The 26862-nt window shown below is 35.1% G+C and overlaps 1 protein-coding gene across 4 annotated transcripts in view; it reads right to left on the bottom strand.

Annotated features, from left to right (window-relative positions):
- GRID2 (glutamate ionotropic receptor delta type subunit 2) overlaps window positions 1-26862 on the bottom strand; it is a 1427475-nt gene that overhangs the window by 140910 nt on the left and 1259703 nt on the right. For all 4 annotated transcript variants that reach the window (XM_082461676.1, XM_082461678.1, XM_082461677.1 and 1 more), the window contains exon 14: window positions 3635-3801. In XM_082461676.1, the coding sequence (XP_082317802.1) occupies window positions 3635-3801 (167 nt within the window). The remainder of the gene's footprint in view (window positions 1-3634; window positions 3802-26862) is intronic.

Below are 26862 nucleotides of genomic sequence, written 5' to 3'. Positions count from 1 at the left end.
TCTAATACTCAATAGCTTGGTGAACTTGGACAAATTACTTTACCTCATCTGTCTCAGTTTCTGTGTCTATAAAATGAGGATAATAATAGTACTTACCTCATGTAAGAACTCAGGGTCTGGTACACAGTAAGCATTATACAGTATGTTTTATATTATTTTTATAAGCTTTTAAAAGAAAGATAAGGGAAGACAAGGTGCATGAACACCAAAAAACATAGAAGTAGAAAATTTCAAAAATTTCCAGTTTTATTGTTTTTGTGTGATTCTGAGCAAGTTATTTACCCCTTTGGACTAGTTACACCCCTGGTAAAAAACGGAATTACTGTTCATTCCATTTCTAAAAATTCTGAAATTCTGTGATTAGGTTGAAATATTGTTTATGCATCTTTTCCACTCTCCATGAATTCAACAAAATCATTCTCCATGCAGTTTGAAATATGTCCTTGTTTTTGTGTCACTAGGTGGTTCTATTCCCAAAGTTTAGGGTTAGCAGCCAATAGGCAAAAAGGGACTCTTTTATTGATGAAGCATAAAATTCAACTCATGAGTTAGTTACTCCTTGACACCCACTAAGATTTGAGAACAGAGGTGAGCTTGTACTAAATGCTCAATAAATATTTTTTTGTTATCTTTTTAGCCTTATGAATAGTTAAGGCTCAAAGATCAACACTGGAACTAATTTTATTAACAGCATAATGATATCACTCTGAAAAATTCAGTTCTCTTCCATTCATAGATGTCTTTCATGTAACAACTTTTGATGATTTTATTATACTAAGAACTATTATGAGAAAAAGGCCACAGAAAACATTTGATGAACAAATAGTGTCAGAGAATTCATTGTAAACATTACCCACCACACTAGTACTCTGACCCATATATCTGGTGAGATATATAAATTCTTTAATTTCTGCTACCAAATTATCTAGTGTTTGTAGAGACCAACGAAACAAAATTCTTCTATCCAAATCTACAGTCATACATTGTAGCACTTACTGGTCCTTAAAAGTCACTCCTGTGCATGCCCACTCGCATACAATTGTACAAGTGAGCGTATCACTACAGCCTATGCCTCTGATGCCTGGCATGATGCTTGCCAAAGCTCAGGACCACCCACTCAGTGTATGTACTTGTAGACTAATAACTGTGCACTAATATGCAAGTGTGTAATAAACAAATACATAACATTTCATATGATTGTTCTGAAGTCATTAAAACGTATAAGCATACAAGATATTGGGCAGATAGCAGATAATAAATGTAGTTACTATATCATTATATAATATTTATTACATATTAAAGTACTTTGATATCTAATACGTGTGGTATAGGCACATAGTTACTTGAGATATAATTAGTATTTACTTATTAAAAATCACTCTGAATACTGTCATTTCACTGAATATAATCACATGAGCCATCAATGATCTAGTCTAACCAGTGGTCCAGGATAAGTTGTTGTAGTAAAGCTATTTATAATAATTTCTAAAATATAATACAATGACTAAGTGTGATGGTCTCTATAACTTTAAAATTAGTTAATAAAGAGGAGTTCTTTTTTCCCTGATGGCTGTAGCAAAAGGGAATGAATGCAGATATTTTCTGGGTTCAGGGAGAGAGTTTGGGTGATAGATTAACGCTGCACGTGTGTATAGACGGGGCTGGCCAGATCATGTTTCTTTCTTCTCTCTTTCTCCAGATGTCCAGGGGACTAGGAGGCAGGGTGTCATTATTAAGGAACTCCACAGAGAAGGACAATTTAAATTGTCAACATCCATGATGCTAATCAAAGGAAAAATAATGCTCATTGCTTAATATTGTGTTTTAGTAGTTCAATGAAATATATTCACTCAGAATTAAAATCTCTGTAAGGTAAAACACCACATGGATAATAAGGAATAGAACATTTGGTGTGATTGATTAAATATTTCTTTAATTGCTATTATGTTTGTGTATTGATTTTATTGGCTTCATTTTTTTTTGGCATAAAAGCCCCAGAAATCAGGTCTGGAAACAAAAAAATATCTGTAGTGAAGAAAAAGCCAATTAACTGCAACCAAGGAATAAACAGTCCTTTTCCTGATGACCTGGTTCATGTTAAGGATCCATTAAACTTCTCTGTTGGTCTTTTACCATAAAACCCTGGCATGCCCTTCATTCCATTATGCTTTCCATCCTCTCTTCTAAATTCATAAAAACAATGGTGTGCCTCTTCTAACAAGTAGAAGAACAGTGGTGGTCCCTGGGATGAGAAGCTGCATAGAGACCTGCAGTTGACCCGCAACTCGCAGCAGAATTCAGCCAAATCACAGCCCTTACGTTCCATCAATAAGAAATAACTTTTTTTTTTTTAGGATTTTTTTTTTTTGATGTGGACCAGTTTTTAAAGTCTTTATTGAATTTGTTACAATATTGCTTCTGTTTTATGTTTTGGAATTTTGGCCGCGAGGCATGTGGGATCTTAACTACCTGACCAGTGATCAAACCTGCACCCCCTCTGCATTGGAAGGTGAAGTCTTAACCACTGGACCACCAGGGAAGTCCTGAGAAATAACGTTTTTAAAGTCACTGATTTGGGTTGTTTGCTACACAGAAAAGGTGACTAACATAGGACCCTAGAGTTAATTTAACATCTTCATTTGCTGATAAAAAGAGAGGCCTAAGTTTTTAGTTAGCTAACAGAAGAGTTATAACATAAATTTGGACTACTGACTTGTTTTGTTAAACACAAAATGCCTGGCTTTTTGTTATCTTGAAATTTGGAGGAATACAACTCAAATAGTTTAAAATTTGGGGCCTTAGTACTACCTAGAGTACTACCCAGTACTGCTCTCTTTCATCTGGCTTTAGCTTTTAGAAAATAGGTACAAAAATATCTAGTAATAAATCAAATAAATCAGTGGCAAATAGAACATACTTCTACCTGAAAGATATTTCTCTCCCTTAGGTCCAACCTTGTTTGGTAGTAGAGAGAATAAAATGCAGTGATCTTGTAAATTCCTTTCAGGCCCAAGTCTTTCATCTACATCATTAATATAAAATATACATTTAAAATTTTCTTTCTTAAACAACTTATAATAGAAAATTCTGATTTGAGGATGAGTATAATTTCTTAATAAACTGTCTCCTAAATTTCCATGACAAAGTTTCATGTATACTTTGACACCAATGACAGACTCTAAAATTTTTACTCTTTTCCTTTGTAAAATTGATATGGAAACATCCCTATCAGTATTTGCTTTAAAACTTTAACTTGGTCCTGAAGTTTATTTTATGCTTTGGTATTTTTAGAAATGAATGAATTTTGCTAACTCTATGACAGTTTTAGTCCCTAAAAATTCATAGGCTAAACTCAATTAAGTTTTTATTTTATTTTGTATATCAGTTTTTTGAGAATAACCAGTTATATGCAGCAGTAACTTTTCCCTTTTTATGAGAAAAATAATATGTTAGTACATGCTTTAGGAAATGTCTTATTGAACAACCACTTATAATTCCCTTTTGTTGTTGTTGTTGTTTACTGTGGTTTTCCAAACAAAGAAAACAAAATGTAGTAAACTAAATGGGGTAACCAAGTGGATTTTCCTTTTTCTATATTTCCTCTCTTCTTATTTGGACCACACACAAATCTTACCTTTGTGAAAAAACATCCCGGTAAGGACTGCCATGCTGCAATGCAATTCCATATCCTCGATCAGCAACAGTATTCCCAATGGTGTAAAAGGAGCAGTCTGGGTCATTGATAGCCACGTATTCCAATACAGCTGCATCCCATACAAAAGCATAATTTCCAAATTTTACCTGTGCAAATATGGAGAACAAAAGAAGAAAATAGGATTTAAGGTTGGAATTTTAAGTCATATAGACAGGATAAAAAATGTTACATTGGTATATATTTAATTGTGCAAAAAATTAATAGGACCTGTATTTCAAACTAAACACCTATTCTGCATGAGAATTTGGCTTCTGGTTAATTTACAGCTCTGTTCTCTTGGAAATGTAATAAAGTTGGAATGTAAAATGACGCCTGAGTAGTAAATGTCATCTGAACTGGAAGAGTAAATGCAGGAAAGGAAACCATGCCACTGAGTTTCTCTGAGTGCAGTAATTCTTATAGCTGGCCTTGTGTCTTTGCGGACCCTGGAAATTGTGCTTTTGGAGATGTTACAAGAGATATTGACTCCTTTGGATTATTAGGCTTCTAAGCCAGATAGGCTTTTGCACCCACCCAATATGGGTATCATCTTCTTGCCTGTGATCTATATTCTAAATGAATTCTGCAAGTAAAACTCACACTGAAGAGAAATAACTAACACTGGCCTGCTGGCAAGATATATTTCTTGTCCTTCTAAGTTAATCTGTTGCCAAGTGTGACCTATGGTAATCTTGTAGCCAAACTTGGTGGGCATTGCGATAAGGAAAAAAATAATTATACAACCTTGTTTATCACCATGTAGGGAACATGACTTTATTCTGGGTTGTTTACAATATCGTTTAGTGATTATCTTTTTTTCCCTCAGTAACCTAAGTCAAAATTTTATCAAAAATAAATACTGATATTAATAAAGTTAATTTAGAAAATTATTACATATACAGAACTTAATGAATTCATAAAATAAACAGAACTAATAATTAAATCAAATATTCAGTTTGTTTATTTGCTTATTTATTTATTTGAGGGGAAAGTAATTTCTTGGTAAATCTGATTAGGGAAAAAGAAAAAATGTATAAGTACAGGTAGAGGGAATGATGCTACAAAATGGGTGAATAGGAGGTCCCCCACCTTCATAACCCCAGAGAAATGACTATTTGGCAGCCATCCACAGACAAAAGTGCCTTTGTGTGAGCCTTGGGACCCAGGCTGCAAAACTCTGGTGGAGTCTAAAACTGACAAAGAATGCTTTCAGAAGGTGGGCCTGTACCCCAGTGGCCGGTTGGCTAACTGTGGTCCTGGCTGCAGTCTTAGAAGCAGCCCTATTTCCCTGTGGACTCTACTCCAGATATGTAAAGGTAACAGGTAAGGATGTCCATTCTCACCACTTCTATTCAATACAGTACTGGAAGTTCTAGCCAGAGTAATTAGACAAGAAAAAAAATCCACATTTGAAAGGAAGAAGTGAAATTATCTCTATTTGCAGATGACATGATCATATGTGTAGAAAATCCTAAAGAGTACACAAAAAAACTGCTAAAACTAATAAACAAATTCAGTCAAGTTACAGGACACAAAATAAACATACAAAAAATTGTGGCATTTCTATACACAAACAATGAACTATCTGAAAAGGAAATTAAGAAAATCCCATTTACAAAACAACAAAAAGAATAGAAGAAACTAAACCGAAGAGGTGAAAGATTTGTACAGTGAAAATTACAGTAATGAAGGGAATTAAAGAAGTCACAGATAAATGGAAAAACATCTTATGTTCATGGATTGGAAAAATATTGTTAAAATATCCTTACTACCTAAAGTGATATACAGATTCAATAAAATCCCTATCAAAATTCCAATGGCATTCTTTACAGAAATAGAAAAAACAATCCTAAAATTCATATGTAACCACAAAAGACCCAAGATTACCAAAGCAATCTTGAGCAAGAAGGACAAAGCTGGAGGCATCATGCCTCCTGATTTTAAAATATGTTGCAAAGCTATAGTAATTGAAACACTATGGTACTGGCATAAAAACAAACATATAGATCAAGGGAGCAAAATAGAGATCCCAGAAACAGATCCACACATTTATGGTCAACTAATCTTCTGAAAGGATGCCAAGAATACATAATAGGGACAGGATAATCTCTTCAATAAATGAAGCTGGGAAAACTGGATATCCACACAGAGAAAATGAACTTGGACTCCTATCTCACACCATATACAAAAATCAACTCAAAATGGATTAAAGACTTAAGCATAGGACCTGAAAATGTAAAATTCCTAGGAGAATACACAGGGAAAAAGCATCTTGACATTTGTCTGGATAATGATTTTTGGATATGACATGATCAAAAACATAGGAAATGAAAGCAAAAACAGACAAATGAGCTATCAAACTAAAAAGCTTCTGCACAGCAAATGAAATAATCAACAGAGTGAAAAGGCAGGCTATAGAATGATAAAAAAATATTTGCAAACTATATATCTGATAAGAGGTTAATGTCAAAAAAAATATATAGGGAACTCCTACAACTCCATAGCAAAAACATATAACTTGATTAAAAAATGGGAAAAGGACATTTCTCAAAAGAAGACATACAAAAGGCCAAAAGATAGATGAAAAGGTGCTCAATATTACTAATCATCAGGGAAATGCAAATCAAAACCACAATGAGATATCATCTCAAACTTGTTAGAATGGCTATTATCAAAAAGACAGGAAATGACAATTTTAAGCGAGGAGATGGAGAAAAGGGAATCCTTGTACCCTGTTGTTGGGGTGTAAATTGTTACAGCTAGTAGGGAGGCTCCTCAAAAAAAATAAAAACAGAACTACCATATGATCGGGTATATATCCAAAAGAAATGAAATCAGGATCTCAAAGATACATATGCACTCCCAGAGTCATCGCAGCATTATTCATAATAGCCAAGATACAGAAACAACTTAAATGTTCATCAACAGATGAATGGATAAAGAAAATGGATAAAGAATAATGAATATACAATGGAATATTATTCATCTTTCAACAAGAAGGAAATTCTGCCATTTGCAACAACATGGATGAACCCAGAGGACATTATGCTAAGTGAAATAAACCAGACACAGAAAGACAAACACTACATGAACCCACTTACAAGTGGAATCTAAAATAGTCACACTCACAGAAGCACAGAGTAGAATGGTGGTTGACAGGGGCTGGGAGGTGGGAGAAATGGGGAGATGGGGGTCAAAGGATACAAAATCTCAGTTATGCAAGATGAATACATTCTGGTGAGTAGAGTTAACAATACATGGTATTACATATCTGAAATTTGCTAAGAGGGTAGATCTTAAGTGTCCTTATGACAAGAAACCGTAACTATGTGAGATGATGGATATGTTGATCAGCCTCATTGTGGTGATCATTTCACAATGTATACTTAGATCAAAACATCAAGTTGTGTACCTTAAATATATATAATTTTTTGGGCAGTTGTACATCAATAAAGTTAAAAATACAGATAGTTAGAAACTGGAAATGAAATAAAATATTCAGAAAGATGTTCAAAAATAATTGTATGCATGATTCTATAGGAATAAAATTAAAATATCAATAATGTTGATAATTTCCTGGAAAAAGAGAAATCACCAAATTTTCTCAAGTAGAAGTAAAAATGTCTCTAGCACAAAGAAAGAGCTAAATTAACCTTGATACTAAAGTATGAGAAACCTCCAAAAATCTCAGTCTTGTTCTCCCCAAAATATCAGCAAATTGATTTTCATGGTATAGTAGAAGAAAAATGTAGCATTATTAAACAAAAACTATCAACACTGCTTCAGTATTAGGAAAGTTATTGGGATAATATACATTATAAATGAGGCTTTATAAAATTTTTAAATGATTTTTCAACAGACACCAAAAAGATATTTGACAAAATTGAAAACCATTACTTATCTCCTATCTATCTATCTATCTATCTATCTATCTATCTATCTATCTATCTATCTATCTATCTACCTATCTAGTAATGCACAAATAAAAAGATTCTTCTTTAATGATGTATAGAATAGAATAACTACCTCAAACAAGCAGCACATCTTTTGGAAACTGAAACTCTAATGGAATTACCATCAAAGCCAAGAAAATGATGCCTACTATACCCCCCAAACTTAACATGATTGTGATCATTTTAGCCTATGCAATAAAGTAGGAAACAAATTCTGATTTCAAGCTATTAGGACAAAATTATCATTATTTGATGACATACTTCTGAAGCCCACAAGTATCAGTGGAAAAAATAATAGAAAATAGAGATGTGGTACATATATACAATGTAATATTACTCAGCCATGAAAAGGAACAAAATTGGGTCATTTGTAGAGATGCAGTTGGACCTAGAGTCTGTCATACAGAGTGAAGTAAGTCAGAAAGAGAAAAACAAATATCGTATATTAACACATGTGTGTGGAATCTAGAAAAGTGGTACAGATGAACCTACTTTCAGGGTAGGAATAGAGATGCAGATGTAGGAAATGGACGTATGGACACGCGGGGGGTGCGGGGTGTGGGATGAATTGGGAGATTGGGATTGACGTAGGTGTACTGCTCTGTGTAAAACAGATAGCTAGCGGGAACCTGCTGTATAGTGCAGGGAGCTCAGCTCGGTGCTCTGTGGTGACCTAGATGGATGGGATGGGTGGGGGTGGGAGGGAGATCCAAGAGGGAGGGGATATATGTATACATATAGCTGATTCACTTCATTGTATAGCAGAAACTAACACAACATTGTAAAGCAACTATACCCCAATTTAAAAAAAAAAAGAAAGATTTCAACATATAGATTGGTTATAAATAGATATATGAAAATCAACTGCTTTTCTATTAACACATCAATAAGAGATAATATATAATTTGACTAAAAATATCCATTTACACTAAATACAAATATCTAGGAATAAATTTAACCATAAATGAGTAAGATTGTATACAGAAATCTTCAACACTTGACTGAAGAAGACTTGAACTCATTTCTAGATAAGATGTAACATATTCCTAAAAGAATAGATATACAATTGTAAAAGAAATGTCAGTTTTTCTCATGTTATTTGATACTTAATGCAGTCTAAGCAAAATGTCCAAAGAATGTTTTAGGACTTATTAAAATCTTCGCATATTTACTTGGAAGAAAATAGATGAGAATAGCAAAAAATTTTGAAAATAAAAAATGACTGGAGACTTAGAATACTAAATAGTGAAACATGCTATAAAGCTTAAAAATAAAATAGCACAGAACTTCTTTGAGAATAGAAAATTGGCAGAATAGACATAAAAGCCTACAGAACTCATAAAAGTATATAAATGTCATATATAGACTGTATTACAAAGACAGCAATCCAAATCAGTGTGGCAAATAAATATTTTTAACAAGATAGTAAGTGATTATTTTAAAAGGTCAATATCAAAGCACTATGTCACACCATATACAAAATAAATACTTATAGTGTAAAACATTAATTATAATGGACAGAGAACCCAAATTTTAAAAATCCACAAAACTGGGAGAACATGTAAGACTGTATTTTCTGATATTGGAAAAAGAATACGATATCTAAACATAAATGTAGAGAAAGAAAATATAAAAAAAATTTGATACATTTAACTCAGCCCTCTGTATCCATGGGTTTTGCATCCATGGATTCACCCAACTACAGACAGAAAATATTCAGAAAATAAAATTCCAGAAAGTTCCTAAAAGATTTATCCCAGATTAAGTTGGAGGTTGAATTTGCTGTATGCCTGCAACTATTTACATAGCATTTACATTGTATTTGCAACTATTTACATCGCATTTATATTGTATTAGGTATGATAAGTAATCTAGAGATGACTTAAAGTACATGGGAGGATGTGTGTAGGTTATATGCAAATACTATATCATTTTATATAAGGGACTTGAGCAACCCTGGATTTTGGGGGTCCTGGAACTAATCCCCTGCAAATACTGAAGGACAACTATACTGCCTTTTTAATATATTTGCTTAGACCAGGCCAATATCAGATACTTGATAAAAAGTTTTGCATGAAATATGGTCTAAAACCTTCAGACCAGTTTACTGTGCTCAGTGGATATTTATCTTTGTTGGGAGTGAACCCCAACAAAACCATGGGATCTTGAAACAGATAAAAGAAATCATTCAATGCAACTATTCATGGAGTGTCTACCGTATCCTAGGCACTCTGTTAGGTACTATGGGTCAGTGTTTCTCAAAATGTGATGCTATTAGAATTAGAATTACCAGGGGATTTTTGTGGTAAAAAATGTAAACTCCAGACCCAACCCCAAACTTATTGCATTGGAATGTTTGGTGTTTGAGGCCTGGGAATATGCATTTTAACAATCTTGAAAGTTGACAATCATATGAACACCGATTTTTAAATAAAATGTTTTTGATTAAAAATAAGTAATATAATGAGGAAAAATTTTAAACATGAGGCTTGATATAATTATAAAAACTGACATATTCTGGGAATGTTTGTGTGGGACGGGTAAAATACTTGGTTAAGTTTCCTCTACATTGATTGCTCATATCTGCATAGTCATCCCACAGTCCTTGCTCTCTCTGATCTTTTGCACTAATCACTGTAGCGAAGGAGTTCTTAGCTAAGTGAGACCTCTGTACTGAAAGACAGATTAAGAAGAGAAGAACAAACAGAAGTTTATCAACATGTGTGCCTCCTATATACAAGGGAGATGCCCAGGAAAAATTGAGTAATTCAAAGAAGTATAAAATAGATAACTAATAAAAACCTGCTGTATAAAAAGAAAAAGACTGCAGAAAAAAAACACAAAACAGTATGATTATCATCTGCAGCAAGGCCCATGAAATGTTGCATAGTAACCCAAACTATATTAGTTTTTCAAAATATCCCTGGCCTTTTTCATCTACTAAAACATACAATAAGTGTCCTTTGGATTGTTTTTAACCATTAAATTAAAACTATCTAGAAAATACTCATCAACAAAACCTAAAATCACTTTTCAACAGAATAATAATTGAAGGTTTGGCCTTGGAAATTTTCAGTCCATCTGAATAGCTGATGGATATTACTTAAAATTTTTCAACTAGTCTTTGTTGTTGAGGTCATGTTTGGATAAGCAGTTGAATTGTGGGCCATAAATTTATTTACCAGTGAATTCTATGCCAGCAGAGTAATTCATACAGGTCAAACAGAGGGCAAAAGTGTATCTGGGGGCTTCCCTGGTGGCGCAGTGGTTGAGAACCTGCCTGCTAATGCAGGGGACACGGGATCGAGCCCTGGTCTGGGAAGATCCCACATGCCGCGGAGCAACTAGGCCCATGAGCCACAACTACTGAGCCTGTGCGTCTGGAGCCTGTGCTCCGCAACAAGAGAGGCCACGATAGTGAGAGGCCCGCGTACTGCGATGAAGAGTAGCCCCGGCTTGCCGCAACTAGAGAAAGCCCACGCACAGAAACGAAGACCCAACACAGCCAAAAATAAATTAATTAATTAATTAAAGTTAATGGGTTATTAAAAAAAAAAAAAAGTGTATCTGGGAGCTCCATGTCATCAACGTATTCCAGGCCTCGCTTGTAAGGAAGGAAAGGAATCCGTAGTGGCATCTACCTCCAATATTATTAATTCCTGGTCCCCAGAATGCTGTGGTGATTGACAGACCAACCATGGTAGCTACTGATGCTCAAAACTTGTGTCCTCATAATAGTGCCAAGATGCCAATAGCCTGTGGTGGATTACTCACTACCAAGATCATGCCAGGAGCTAGGTTTTGTTCCATTTCTACAATATTTCTACAGAAATCTTTCTTTGAATTTCATTTTACTAATAATCATTGTGCATTAATTTTAAGATCCTAAAGGGATCTGAAAGGTATATAAAAGTGAGTAAGATTTTGGCCCCTGCTCTCAAGCTGTTTACAACTCAGTAGTGGAGATAAATCAAACAGTAAATTGCTGTAACACAATGTATTTTATGGTAAGTACCATGAAAGAAGCTTGAAGTGTTAAAGTTGTTTAAAGGAAGGGGAACTTAATTTTCATTGGTGGGGTGGGGGGCGGGAATCAGGACAGCCTGCTCAAATATTCTGGTAACTGAAATAGTTGTACAAGAAAACCCCAAATATTTATTTAAGTTCCTTATCTTTAATGCCTAACTGATTGAATAGAGATACCCTTTGGTGACCATTTCTTGTTCATGCACAATCTTTTTTTTTTTTTTAACATCTTTATTGGAGTATAATTGCTTTACATTGTTGTGTTAGTTGGTGCTGTATAACAAAGTGAATCAGCTATACGTATACATATATCTCCATATCCCCTCCCTCTTGTGTCTCCCACCCACCCTCCCTATCCCACCCCTCTAGGTGGTCACAAAGCACCGAGCTGGTCTCCCTGTGCTATGCGGCTGCTTCCCACTAGCTACCTATTTTACATTTGGTAGTGTATATATGTCCATGCCACTCTCTCACTTTGTCCCAGCTTACCCTTCCCCCTCCCCGTGTCCTCAAGTCCATTCTCTACGTCTGCATCTTTATTACTGTCCTGCCCCTAAGTTCTTCAGAACCAGTTTTTTTTTGATTCCATATATATGTGTTAGCACATGGTATTTGCTTTTCTCTTTCTGACTTATTTCACTCTGTATGACATACTCTAGGTCCATCCACCTCACTACAAATGACTCAATTTTATTCCTTTTAATGGATGAGTAATATTCCATTGTATACATGTGTCACATCTTCTTTATCCATTCATCTGTTGATGGACACTTAGGTTGCTTCCATGTCCTGGCTATTGTAAATAGTGCTGCAATTAAAATTGTGGTACGTGACTCTTTTTGAATTATGGTTTTCTCAGGGTATATGCCCAGTAGTGGGATTGCTGGGTCATATGGTAGTTCTATTTTTAGTTTTTAAGGAACCTCTATACTGTTCTCCATAGTGGCTGTATCAATTTACATTCCCACCAACAGTGCAAGAGGGTTCCCTTTTCACCACACCCTCTCCAGCATTTATTGTTTGTAGACTTTTTGATGATGGCCATTCTGACTGGTGTGAGGTGATACCTCATTGTAGTTTTGATTTGCATTTCTCTAATGATTAGTGATGTTGAGCATCCTTTCATGTGTTTGTTGGCAATCTGTACATCTTCTTTGGAGAAATGTCTATTTAGGTCTTCTGCCCATTTTTGGATCAGGTTTTTTTTTTTTTTTTGATATTGAGCTGCATGAGCTGCTTGTATAGTTTGGAGACTAATCCTTTGTCAGTTGCTTCGTTTGCAAATATTTTTTCCCATTCTGAGGGTTGTCTTTTCATCTTGTTTATGGTTTCCTTTGCTGTGCAAAAGCTTTTAAGTTTCATTAGGTCCCAGTTGTTTATTTTTGGTTTTATTTTCATTTCTCTAGGAGGTGGGTCAAAAAGGATCTTGCTGTGATTTATGTTACAGAGTGTTCTGCCTATGTTTTCCTCTCAAAGTTTTATAGTGTCTGGCCTTATATCCATTTTGAGTTTATTTTTGTGTATGGTGTTGGGGAGTGTTCTAATTTCATTCTTTTACATGTAGGTGTCCAGTTTTCCCAGCAGCACTTATTGAAGAGGCTGTCTTTTCTCCATTGTATATTTTTGCCTCCTTTATCAAAGATATGGTGACCATATGTGCGTGGGTTTATCTCTGGGCTTTCTATCCTGTTCCATTGATCTATATTTCTGTTTTTGTGCCAGTACCATATTGTCTTGATTACTATAGCTTTGTAGTATAGTCTGAAGTCAGGCAGCCTGATTCCTCCAGCTCTGTTTTTCTTTCTCAAGATTGCTTTGGTTATTCGGGGTCTTTTGTGTTTCCATTCAAATTGTGAAATTTTTTCTTCTAGTTCTGTGAAAAATGCCACTGGTAATTTGATAGAGATTGCATTGAATCTGTAGATTGCTTTGGCTAGTATAGCCATTTTCACAATGTTGATTCTTCCAATCCAAGAACATGGTATATCTCTCTATCTGTTTGTGTCATCTTTGAGTTCGTTCATCAGTGTCTTATAGTTTTCTGAGTACAGGTCTTTTACCTCCTTAGGTAGGTTTATTCCTAGGTATTTTATTCTTTTTGTTGCAGTGGTAAATGGGAGTGTTTCCTTAATTTCTCCTTCAGATTTTTCATCATTAGTGTATAGGAATGCAAGAGATTTCTGTGCATTAATTTTGTATCCTGGTACTTTACCAAATTCACTGATTAGCTCTAGTAGTTTTCTGGTAGCATCTTCAGGATTCTCTATGTATAGTATCATGTCATCTGCAAACAGTGACAGTTTTACTTCTTCTTTTCCAATTTGGATTCCTATTATTTCCTTTTCATCTCTGATTGCTGTGGCTAAAACTTCCAAAACTATGTTGAATAATAGTAGTGTGTGCAACCTGTCTTGTTCCTGAGCTTAGGGGAAGTAGTTTCAATTTTTCACCATTGAGAACGATGTTGGCTGTGGGTTTGTAATATATGTCCTTTATTATGTTGAGGTCAGTTCCCTCTATGCCGACTTTCTGGAGTGTTTTTATCATAAATCAATGTTGAATTTTGTCAAAAGCTTTTTCTGCATCTATTGAGATTATCATATGGTTTTTATCCTTCAATTTGTTAACATGGTGTATCACACTGATGGATTTGCATATATTGAAGAATCCTTGCATTCCTGGGACAAACCCCACTTGATCATGGTGTATTATCCTTTTAATGTGCTGCTAGATTCTGTTTGCTAGTATTTTGTTGAGCATTTTTGCATCTATGTTCATCAGTGATATTGGCCTGTAATTTTCTTTTTTTGTAGTCTCTTTGCCTTGGTACCAGGGTGATGGTGGCCTCGTAGAATGAGTTTGGGAGTGTTCCTCCCTCTCTTGCACAATCTTTTAACCTAGTTTTCTGCAGTTTTCCATTTGTCAGGTGAAGAACTATAAACATTCAATGTTATTTTCTCAAATATTTGCGTTTCTTGCCAAGTAAAGTGAAGAAAGGGAAAATTATTTTTAAAACCTATACCTGTACTCCTCACTGTGCTATGGATTATGGCATATTTGTCTTCCTCTGTAGAATGCCCTTGTCCTGGATGCCCCTGTTCCAACATCTCCATCACAACCTAATGCTGAAAACACTTTTCAGTTTATTAGGCAGCAGTCTCCTGTAATAACTGCAAAAGTTCATGCTGCAAGCAAATAGACTTATCACTATCTGTTATCCCAATGACTTTTGTTTTGTCTTGTTTTGTTTTTAATATTCATTTATTTGGCTGTGCTGGGTCTTAGTTGCGGCACATGGGGTCTTTGTTGCGGCATGTAGTATCTTTAGTTGCAGCATGTGGACTCTTAGTTGCAGCATGTGGGATCTAGTTTCCTGACCAGGGATTGAACCCAGGCCCCGTGCACTGGGAGCACAGAGACTTAACCGTTGGACCACCAGGGAAGTCCCGACTTTGGTTTTAAGTGGGAGACCATATTCTTTCTCACACAAATCTTTAATTTATCAAATTCCTTCAAAGTTCACTTCAAAATCTATAACTACAGGGAGACAGTGATGATGATCCCTTTTTATTAGAAAAAAATTCAGTGGGAATAATTATGGAAAGGTGTTATTTAAACCAAAGCGTAAGATAAGAATTCCCCTTACTGAAGAAGGAATATCTGTCCTCCATTTAGAAAGCATTTTTCACTCTTGAAAATGCCTTTACACATAAATTTATTTGTTCTTTACAACACTGTGAGGCAGCTGATATTATGACACCTAATTCACAGATGTCATAATGGAACTTGCTCTAAGTCGTAGCAATTACTTGTGGTAGATTTGGAACTTGAGCTCAAGGCCACCTTCTGTGCATTTTTCACTACACTAAAGATAAATTCCTGGGAGATATTTGCCATAGGAATACAAAAACATGTGAGAGATAGTAGCCTTTGTCTTCACAGCACAGCCTATCTAGTTTGAGAAATAATATTTATGTAAATAAAGACAAACGCAACATAGTATGTAGCAAGAGCCATGAAAAAAAAAAAGCAACTTCTTTAATGCTATGTGACTGCACTATTAAGATAAATAAGAGGGCTTCCCTGGTGGTGCAGTGGTTGAGAATCCGCCTGCCAATGCAGGGGACACGGGTTCGAGCCCTGGTCTGGGAGGATCCCACATGCCGCGGAGCAACTAGGCACGTGAGCCACAACTACTGAGCCTGCGCGTCTGGAGCCTGTGCTCCGCAACAAGAGAGGCCGCGACAGTGAGAGGCCCGCGCACCGCGATGAAGAGTGGCCCCCGCCTGCCGCAACTGGAGAAAGCCATCACACAGAAACGAAGACCCAACACAACCAAAAATAAATTAAAAAAAAAAAAAGAAAAGATAAATAAGAGTCGACCCTTTAAAAAACAGGTTGCTTATTTTTCAAAACCACTGGAATGGGTGAAAATCTGGTTTCTATGATTCCAGACCCCTGAGGCCTGTTGATTTTATGATTACTATCTAAGCATTTCTGATTTTCAGGACTGAAACAAAAGCAGAGCTTTTTATAATTAAAATAAAGGTTGCAGGCTGGAAAGTTATTATTTTTGCTCACTAAATAAAAATTAAAAGGCCTGAGAACAATGTAGGAGAAATAAATTTTATCCTCGCACTCTAAGCTGTTAACTTCTTTACAAATTAAACTAATGGTCAGCGGGGGATAAAGTGATTGTGAATTATAGGTGCAAAGAGTTATGATTAACCCAGAATCGATCTACAGCGATCCTCATAATTTATTGCCCACATAAGTTCTTTAGATGGGATAGCTTTAATATTTATGACAAATGGTTCTAGGTGGTGGCCTCTCCCACTTTGGGCAAATTAATGATTTAACATCATTCATCAATTCTTCTGAATTTATCCAGCACAATAAATCATGCTCAAGTCCATATTTTAGCACTTAACACTGACTTTTAAAGTATATATGGTTCTGTTTACTGTCTTAATTGTTGTTCTGCTCTATTTTATATGTTATTATTTTGAAATTTGAATTTGTGCTCCAAAATAGTCACCATGTGGCACAAATGTTCACAAGAAAGATATGAATGTTTAAATATCAGCTTATTTATAAAATATTTTTTAACCTGGAAAAGAAGTAGTATGTCTACCTCTAACTCTTGCTTTTCTTTTTTTGAGGTTCCTAGAATAAAAAATATTTTTTTAAGTGTTTTAAAGCATTCTGGGACTGTGAAAACTAAACACAGCTTCCTTCCCCTCACTGACAACTTCCTCTGGAAACAAATGGCTGCTAGAGTCCAGAAGACTAAAGGCTAGTAAGGCTTGGAGTTTTGGATAATTGTGTGTGGTAATTCTCTCCTTCTGGCTGGGTGAGTGTCTGAGAAAACCAGTGGAACCTCCAGGGAAGGCGGTGAAGAAACTAAGTTTGGGGAAGTGCCTGGTTCTCAGAGACCTGTGGACCTTACAGCTTCCTGCCCCCCTTCCTTAAATATTTGTCCCCATGAATATATCTGTTCTGTTGCCTTTAAATTGGTCAGGAAAGAGTTGAGTGGGTTGGCAGAGACCTCCCAGTTCTGGAGCTTGGGACAGAATAGAAGCCAGTGAACCCTGAGAGGAAGGATTTGTGAATCAGTCTGTCTATACTGCTGGCCTATGAGGAGAGAGGACATTTCACCTTCTGCAGTCAGCAAAACTACCAATACCTAGGATAATCCAACAGTCCTACCTGAGTCCCCTTGAGCGACAAAGAAAAAGAATTCCCTGTATAGTGAATACCACAGTTAGGGAAAGATGAATCAGAACAAGTAGAACACACCTGGGGGTAATAACCCTGTAGTGTAGTGTAGTTTCCAATTTTCAAAGAAAAAGAAAAAGAACACTTGACCAGATTCAACTGTGAGTCTAAAAAGATCTATTTCTCAACCAAAAAATTGAACAGAAGAATTAAAAGAGAAAGTGCTCACAAATGTCCTGTAAGCTCAAATGATTAACTAGAGTGACAACTGTCCCAGGTCACCTGAGATGCCTCAGTTGTAGTAATGAAAAGTCTATGTCAAGGGAAGCCATCCTGGGAGACAAAAAGTCCAGTTTTTGGTAGTAGGTACAAGAGGTTAGGGGGAAAGTACAAAATTCATACAGCAGCTTAAAAGATAGGGGTTGAAAGCTACTATTTTTGTAGCAGATGAATATGAGGGATTTTCTGCCTTCTGCAGTTGCTGTCACTATTCTCCCCTGACTGTGGACGTTCTCAACTTGCTGTACATAATAATGAATCATCTGTCGTTGTATCACTGTGAGTGCTAAGACTTAAGTGTGCCATTTAAGTGCATTGTAAACATAAGCGTTAACAGTCCTTCACCTGTGGATTGACTGTTATTCTTGGTATTACAAAGACGATGCTAATTTAATTTTAAACATTGTGAATCCTGTGATCATTTTTTTAAGAGTTCAGATGATGAAAATGAGAATGATTATAATACTAATACCACCTGACCCAGACATCAATGAAAAAGAAGGCAAAATGACTATGTTGTCTTATTACAGAGGGCAGGCTACAAATAATTGAATTAGGGAGGTAAATAACCAAAACAGCATACTACGTAATATGCAGAAAAGAATCTGGCATTAGCTATGATGGAAAAGGAAATGTGAAAGCACACAACTGGGAGACTGAATTTCACAAGGTGGGGATGAGACAGGCAATACTTCTAAATCAATCAAAAGTTTTTGTGTCTTCCAAAAGACACCAATGCCCAGCTGAAAATAGCAGCTGCTGAATTAGTTTGGGCATACCACATGAACAAACATACTTTATTGTATTGTTCCCAATAGCTCTATGAAACTGAGTAAAGCTATTTTTCCCGATTCCGAGGTTTCAAATAAAATGTACTATGGGAAAACAAAAGGAGGAAATTTTGATAGCAGATGAATTGGTTCTTTACAGTATAGAGCTGATTCTTTCTGATTTTTACCTGAATGAGCGTGCTTTCTACAGTAAAGTTATATGTCACATAATGGCAACAAAAAATAATCCCTCCAGTTATTAGGCACTTTAAAAAGGTACTGTCAAATCATATTCTTGATTTCTACGAAGATTTTAATAAGCTGCAGAAAGCATAAAACTAAAAGCTACTGATATCTTGTCCAAATACAGAGGCTTTAATCATCTTTCTGCAAATTCTGCAGATATTTCAAATGTAAATTTTGGCAAATTCCATTCAGTGGATAAACTTCTTATTAAAGAAAGTGAAAAGATCTTATCTGCAAAGTATTCTACATACCTTGTATGCAACACTGCAAAAAATGGGCATGATTTGCTTCCCTGTGATATTCAAGCATTCATAATGAAAAATTTTGGTCATTTTTGTTCCCTCAAAATGTACAGAAAAAATGAGAGTTTTTGTTTAATAGAAATAGAAGGAGATGGCCTCCTTAAACATATGCCTAAAAGATACCAGTAGTTGTGAAAATGTTGGATTGCCTTAAAATCACATTTTCAAAGTGTGAGGCAAGAAGAATGTCCTTAATTTGGAAACACATTGAGAATGACAATGGAGAAAAGGATTATAGTAAACAGAACTTTATATGCTATTTTCCAAACTTGTATGATGATTTCTGAAGAAACCATAGGGTACCTGTGAAACGATGAACAGAATGCACCTGAGTTTTTTGATTTTATGTGTAGATTATGACAAAATCTCATAGTAAAAAAATAATACTTTTTCTTTTGGAAATAAGACTACTCTAGAACCTGTCCCCCCCACCCCCCCAAAAAAAAGACGTCACCAGAAAAGGACAGCTGAGTTAGATAGGACTTACTCAATTTCTTTACTAAAACTGTACCTTCTTTAGACTCCAGCATTGACTTCTCAATTCAAATTACCTCTGTGCTTTAAAACCATTTTCCTAAGAAAGAGAGCTTTAACTTATGATGACATGCAGTGTGCTTTAAAGTGTTTAAAAGTGATGGACATCTTGGACATATTTAGCTTATATGATGACTTTATAGATGAAGAAGCTATGATTGACAAAAAGCAAATCTTTAAAAGCAAGCTTGTAGAATCAAAGTGTACGGGCATCTTTTTGGAGAGCAGGAAACGAATTCTTACAAGTGGAAATACTTGCTATTGCTAATAAGTAAACTCCTAAGTATTTCATGCCCAAACACTTCTCCTATCAGTATATTTAGCTTGGTGTTATCACACATGAATGATACCAGAATCAGTGTTACGTGGCCTTGATAAGAGCAGAGCTGCAAGTCAAAAGTGAATTTTATGTTTATTTGACTCTTTTCAGTTTTATCACTACATAAAAGGCAAGAAGGATGTTCTACAGGTTGCAGGCAGTTCAGAGAAGAATTATTGGAAAAGGAAACAAGAGAGAATAAAATTATCGTACTGTATTATGGGACAGAAAGAAGCATGTCATTGTTATTTATTATTAAATATAGTTACTATCTGTTGAATTAGTCTTATTTCTGTTCCCCTTTTAAAAAGTCTTATATTTATGTGTCTTAAATATAGCCTACAGAATTTAAATATCTAATACAGAGTTTAAAAAGAGTAAAAATAATTTTATTAGAGGACAGAAAATACTGCTATACTTTTATCACACATATTATTTGTTTAATTAATACTACTATCATTTACTACTCTAACAGTTCACTAATCCTATTACTGCTTTGTTTAAATAATAGCATTTTGTGATAAGAGATAAATAATACAGGCTAACATGTAATTTAAATATATTCACCATCGATAATTCCTATTTTCATGTTTTATGTTAAAGTAATAACATATATACAATTATTTATTACACATTATATTATTATGGCTTTTTTTGTCTGGTATAGTTGTGTTCTGGGTTGTCTCTCTAAAATGTTGGTCAATATATTAATGAATGTTGCTGGCATAATAAGCTATCTGTTTGGAAGAAAATCAAATCAAATCTTTTTTTTTACTCCAAATAAAAGTATTTTCCATTTGTACTAGATAGTTCAAAATAAAATAACGAAAAAGCAGAGGAGCATATATAATATACGTAAGGAAGGACTTTTTAACCATGTGATGTGAAATCCAGGAAAGATACAAGTAAAGCATACTTTTTTTCCACAAAACATTTTGTAAACACCTTTGCCTGGCAAAAGGTACATACACACAGATTGAACAAAGGACCAATAGATTTGTAAAAAAAAAAGGGGGAACACAGGGGACAAAGTTAATGCTTATGAATATACAGGTGCTTCTCTAACTAGCATCCTTTATTCTAGCAAGGAATAGGGAAAAGAAAAATAGATAAAGCATCTGAAGAGGCAATTCAAACTGGAACAGATATAAATGTCCAACAAGCATATAATAAAGGCCCAAACCTGTTAGTGGATAGGTAAGTGAAAAATAAAATAACAGTAGACTAGTACTTTATATCAGTTGGTCTGGCAACATTTAACATATATTGCTGGTGGAGATACACTGAAAAGTATATTCTCACACATTGCTAGTGGAAATGGGAAAATGTTATAGCCTTTGTCAAAAGCAACATCTATTCAAAATTAAGGAAAATATAGATTGTAGACTTTTAATGATCTCCAGTTATCAGGTATTCTGATTAAGGAGGTATTTGGAGATAGGGCTGGGGGGAGTGGGAAAGGTATTAAAAAAAAAAAAAAGAAAGAAAGAAAGAAAGAAATTATAGATAACTTTTGGCCCAGCAATTCCATTCCCAATAATGTACCCAAGAGAAATAAAAATTTCAGATTAACATACAGGTATACTCAATGCATCATTGTCTACTGTGGCAGCAAATTGGAAACAGTGGTAATGCTTACCAGTCATAGAAAAGTGATGCATTCCTTCCATGAAACATTATGGAAACATTAAAAACAATCTATTAGAGCAATACAAGGTGCCATGTTGGAATTTTTTTATTTTTATTTTTATTTATTTTATTTATTTATTTTTGGCTGCATTGGGTCTTCGTTGCTGCATGCAGGCTTTCTCTAGTTGTGGTGAGCGGGGCTACTCTTCGTTGCAGTGCATGGGTTTCTCATTGCAGTGGCTTCTTTTGTTGTGGAGCACGGGCTCTAGGTGCACGGGCTCAGTAGTTGTGGCATGTGGGCTCAGTAGTTGTGGCTCGCAGGCTGTAGAGCACAGGCTCAGCAGTTGTGGCACACGGGCTTAGTTGCTCCGCGGCATGTGGGATCTTCCCGGACCAGGGCTCAAACCCGTGTCCCTGCCTTGGCAGGCGGATTCTTAATCACTGTGCCACCAGGGAAGCCCCGCCATGTTGGAATTTTTATGATGAATTTGCAGAATGAGAAAAAGCAAGGTGCAGACATTATTTTTAATGTAATCCTATTTTAAAAACCAATAATGACCAAAAATTACATAAATATGTGGGAATACATATATATAAATGTTATTATTTTATTGGAAATGCTTAGGGAAAAATATGGAAGAACACAATGTATGCCACTGGTTACCTTTTGAGGATAAAAAAATATAAGTGGAGGTAAAGGAGGAGAGAATGGGGGAAAGCCAAATTGAAAAGTAAAACTAATGCTCTAAAAATAGCATGCTTAGTTACATTTATTCCTTTATGAAAATTACATACATGTGTAAATATGTAATTAAATAAGAATTTTTAAAAGGTCAGATTTATTGAGATCTAACTTATATGAAGTCAAATTCACCATTTTTAGGTGTACAGTAAAAAAATACTAAATAAAAAAACTGAGTATTTTTGTTTTATGCTTAGAAGTTTTAAACGGCATCATTAATATATATAGTAAAATAATAGTTTTTGAGTACTATGTTGATTTATAAATTTATGAGTACCAGGGTATTCATAATTACATACTCATAGTTGCTTTGCTCTAATAACCAATTTCTTTCTTTCCACTCAGGCTGCGAGAGCCATTGACATACACTTAAACCCCTCACACATAAAATATATGCCAAAATTGCTTAAGTCTTGCCATCTATCCATCTACACTTCCTTCCCCAACCATTCTTTCTGCTGTTATGTGTGTACATATTCTGACAAGATGTTAAGTAGAAAGTTTACTTTTGAAATGTTATTGTAAAATAAACTAAATCCTAAAATAAGTTTGACATCTCAACTTTCTAGAGAAGTTGATTTTATCTTCAGTTGGGTTCACTTTTTATGTTAACAGAATTTGCTCTTATTTTGCATACTTAGAATTTCTTAAATGGTTTATATTCTTTCTTGACCTTAGTTCTTAGATACTCTTTTTTGGGGCAAGGAATGTTTTCCTGTCCAACCTTCTCCATCTTACTCTCTTCCATCCTCTTTAACATCTACTAATCCTTCCTTTCAGAACTGAGATTAGTTTAGATGTCACTTATTCATGGAAGTTCTCCTTGGCCTCCAGGCTTGGGTTACTGTCTCTCTTCTATGATTCCCTTGCACCTTGTACGTACTTGTATAAAAGCACTTTAGCACACTCTACCATACTTGCGTCTTTTCATGTTGCTCAACCCCAAGTAGCTGTAAACTCCTGGTAGGCTAGGTCTACATCTTTTTTGTCCTAGTATCATTGCCTCCCCGATGCCTAGCACAGGGTCTAGTATTATCAGGAGCAGGTAATACATACTTCTCATTTATGGGGTAATGTTTCATTTCCTTTCTTTTGGTCACTAAGACCACCATACTTTGAACTCCCTATTCATTCAGCAATCACTATACTCCAATTCTCCAACATTGATAGGAAGGATCAAGTAATAACAGAAAGTTGTGACGGCTCACAATTTCTTCCATCTACAAACAGATCATAGTGTTCTGTCAAGATAAAGGTGTATAAGGTAAGGTTTGTTAAGTTAAACCATCTTTTGTGAAGCAGCATAGCTCCAGAGTCAGCAAGTGTAATTATGATCCAGACAGCACTATTCAATAGAATGCTTTGAAATGTTGGCAATGTTCTATATCTGTACTGTCCAATATGGTAGCAAGTAGCCACATATGGCCACTGAGCGCTTGTAATATGGCTAATGTGACTGAGAAACTGAATTTTAAATTTCATTTAATTTTAATCCTCTGACATTTAAATAGTCACATGGGGTTAGAGGGTACAATACTGGACATCACAAATTAGAAGATATTTACTTCTATGGAAGAGTATGACTTTTAGCCCTCCTAGAATTACTGGAGAACAACCATTTTTGGCATGTAACAATAGACAGCCTTGGGTTTCTAATTAGCTTTTTCATATGTATGCATTATTATTCCCAATTATATCAAAAGCACCTTGAGGGCAGACTCACTGTATAGACAATACTTAGCTGAATTAATTGCTTTATGAAGGAACACTTATATCAGACTTAAGGGGAAAATTCAGCATTTGACTATTTCTTAATACTAAAAAGAAGTGCCTGTGTAATGCCGCAATCCTCCTTGAAAAACGAAATGGGAAGATTTTCTTATAAAATGAAGTGGAAAATGAGTAAACTTACTTTTACATTAGAACTTGGTGGGGGTGATATCACTCACTGCTCATGGCAGGTTTTAAATTACTAAATTCAGCATTTTCACATTATTACTTTGTCATGTTGCAGAAACATGATGACATTTCAGGAGGATGTTAGTTCACAGTCTATTACACATTACAGAAGAGCATTAAAAAGGAATTTATATGGAGATCAGTTGTCACAATTCACTATCACACCAACTTCTTGGCCCAGCAGTAAGAAAATAAGGATGTAATATCATAGGCCTATTCATAATGATATGGTTACCCAGAAGAGAAGTTTTTTGAAAGAAGCTGGAGAATCAGCTTTTGCTTCATTTGGATAAAATTCTATAAAGTGGCGTGATAAAAAAAATTTCTATCATCATCAAGGTTTAAGGACAGGTGAACAAAGGAAGAGTTCAAATTTTGGTCAGAAATGAAACAGAACAAATCCCTGTAAGCCGTTTACAAGGAATGCTTTTGAAGTTTCATTGAAGGTTAAAAACTACAGCAAAAACTCATAACTTGGTTGCTTTAATTTTGTATAGATTCAGTTACTGGTTTTTCTTACAGATGAACTTTTGAAAACTACCAGCATGCAAAAATACCTCCGCACTTGGGATTGGTGTTACAGGGATGCCTTAGCTGAAAATGGCCCTCAATTATTGGAGTAGTTCCCAGTATATGAAAAGAGTAAGGAAAGAGTAAAGGAAATAAGTCTAGGGAATAGGAATGAGGAATAAGGCATGAAAATGGTTCCAGGATACCCACGTACTTATGGTACAATAAAGTATGAGGTATATGAAGGGCTGAGTCAGGAACTTCCTAGAATAGGTATATACTCTTTTTAAATCTTACCATCTGGCTATGCTATATTTGATTCAAATCATTTAATCCAATCCAAACCATAATCATGCTATGTTTAATCCAAATTCAATCCAAATACTACAGTACAACCACTTGTACTATGAAGAGCACAAATCTTAAATGACTAATTCAATGAGTTTTGATTAAAAAATGCACTTGTGAATCCACCACCTCAATTAAGATACAGAAGATTTCCATCACCCTAGAAATTTTTCTTGCCTTCTTCCAGTCAGCTTCACCCCCTGGACATTATGATTTCTATCATCATGATAGAATAATTTTGCCAATTTTTGAGCTTCATTTAAATGAAACCAAATATTTTCACTCTTCTGTCTCTGGCTTCTTTTGAATGACACAATGCTTTCGAAATATATCCGCGTTGGTTTGAGTGTCCGAAGTTTTTTCTTTGTTATTTCTTGCAATACTGTGGTCTGAATAGACCATAATTTGTTTTTCTATTTCTCTGTTGTTGGACATTTGGGTTGCTTTCAGTTTGGAGCTATTACAAATAAAGCTGCTATAAACATGATTGCATGTCTATTATGGATGAAGTGTTTTCATCTCTCCCAGCAAATACCTAGGATTGGAACTGCTCAGTCACGGACTAGGTATATGTTTAGTTTAGTAAGAAACTGATAAACAGATTTCCAAAGTGGTTTCTACATGTTTTACACCATCAATATCTGCAAGCTCTAGTTGCTCTGCATTCTTGCCAGTGTTTGCTATTGTTAGTTTTAAAAATTGTAGCTATTCTAGTGGATATGAAATGTAAACTATTGTTTTTCATTTGCATTTTTTGATAACTAATGGTGCTAATTTAGCATATTTTCATGTGTTTATTGGAAATCTGTGTATCTTCTTTTGTGAAGTGACTATTCAAGTCTTTTGCTAATTTTTACTGTGTTATTTGTTTTTTTATTATTGATTTCAGCAGTTCTTCATGTATTGAGATACCAGGTCAGATACATGTATGTACAGCAAATATTTTCTCCAGTTGTGTGGCTTGCCTTTTTAAATGTTCTTAATAGTGTCTTTGGCAAGTAGAAATACTTTTTATTTTGATTAAATCCAACATATCAATTTTGTCCTTTGTTTAAGGAAATTGCATTTGTCCTCCTACAAGGTCTTTCTGGAATTTTGATGGAATACCTGATGTGTTTTCTTAGACCTTCTAATTTGGCAAGACTCAAATTCCAAACTTTGTCTACTCTGTGACGTATGGCAGTTAAGTTATGCTGAGATTTTTTTGTCTTCTCACTGCTATTGTCCACTGTTTTTCTTGGGTCTTCCCCCTGAATACACAGTTCAGGGTCAGCCAAGAATTTGAGGGCAATTTGTATGCAGATTTTGTGGTTTTCTCTTCTGTGACTCTTCTTTCTGAGATTCCCTGTTAACTTTCGGGTGTTTTGGCAGCCCTGACCTCCATCCTGTGACAGTGCAAGCCAATAAAACTGCAACTTTCTTGAGTCCCAGCAGTCTTGAGCTGTGCATAAACTTGGAAGTGTGCTCAGGGGGAAAGCCATATAAATGTGAATCTCTTCTTGTCCAGTTTCCTTCTTTCAAGGATCATATCCCCTCCAGTTTCTGCCTGCTTTTGAGAGGGTTAGTCTGATGCAAGATATTCAGTCAGTACTGGAATTGGAGCATAACTTTTTTTGTATGTATATAATCACATTGTTTTCTAGAAGATCGATGGAAACAAATGGAAGCCATAGTTTTTGGGATTATTTTACCACAAATTTAAGTGATGCATTTGGAAGTGAAATTTACTTAGGAGAAAAATTACATGAGTTTCAATGATGATAAAATTAGTTTCATGAGACTTATGTAATCATCTAAAAGCTTTTTCACTTAAAGAAATGCCTGCGATTTACT

This window comes from Balaenoptera physalus, assembly GCF_965194825.1.
Source record: "Balaenoptera physalus genome assembly, chromosome: 5".
Taxonomy (NCBI): Eukaryota; Metazoa; Chordata; class Mammalia; order Artiodactyla; family Balaenopteridae; genus Balaenoptera; species Balaenoptera physalus.
This window is presented reverse-complemented; position numbering and strand designations above follow the sequence as displayed.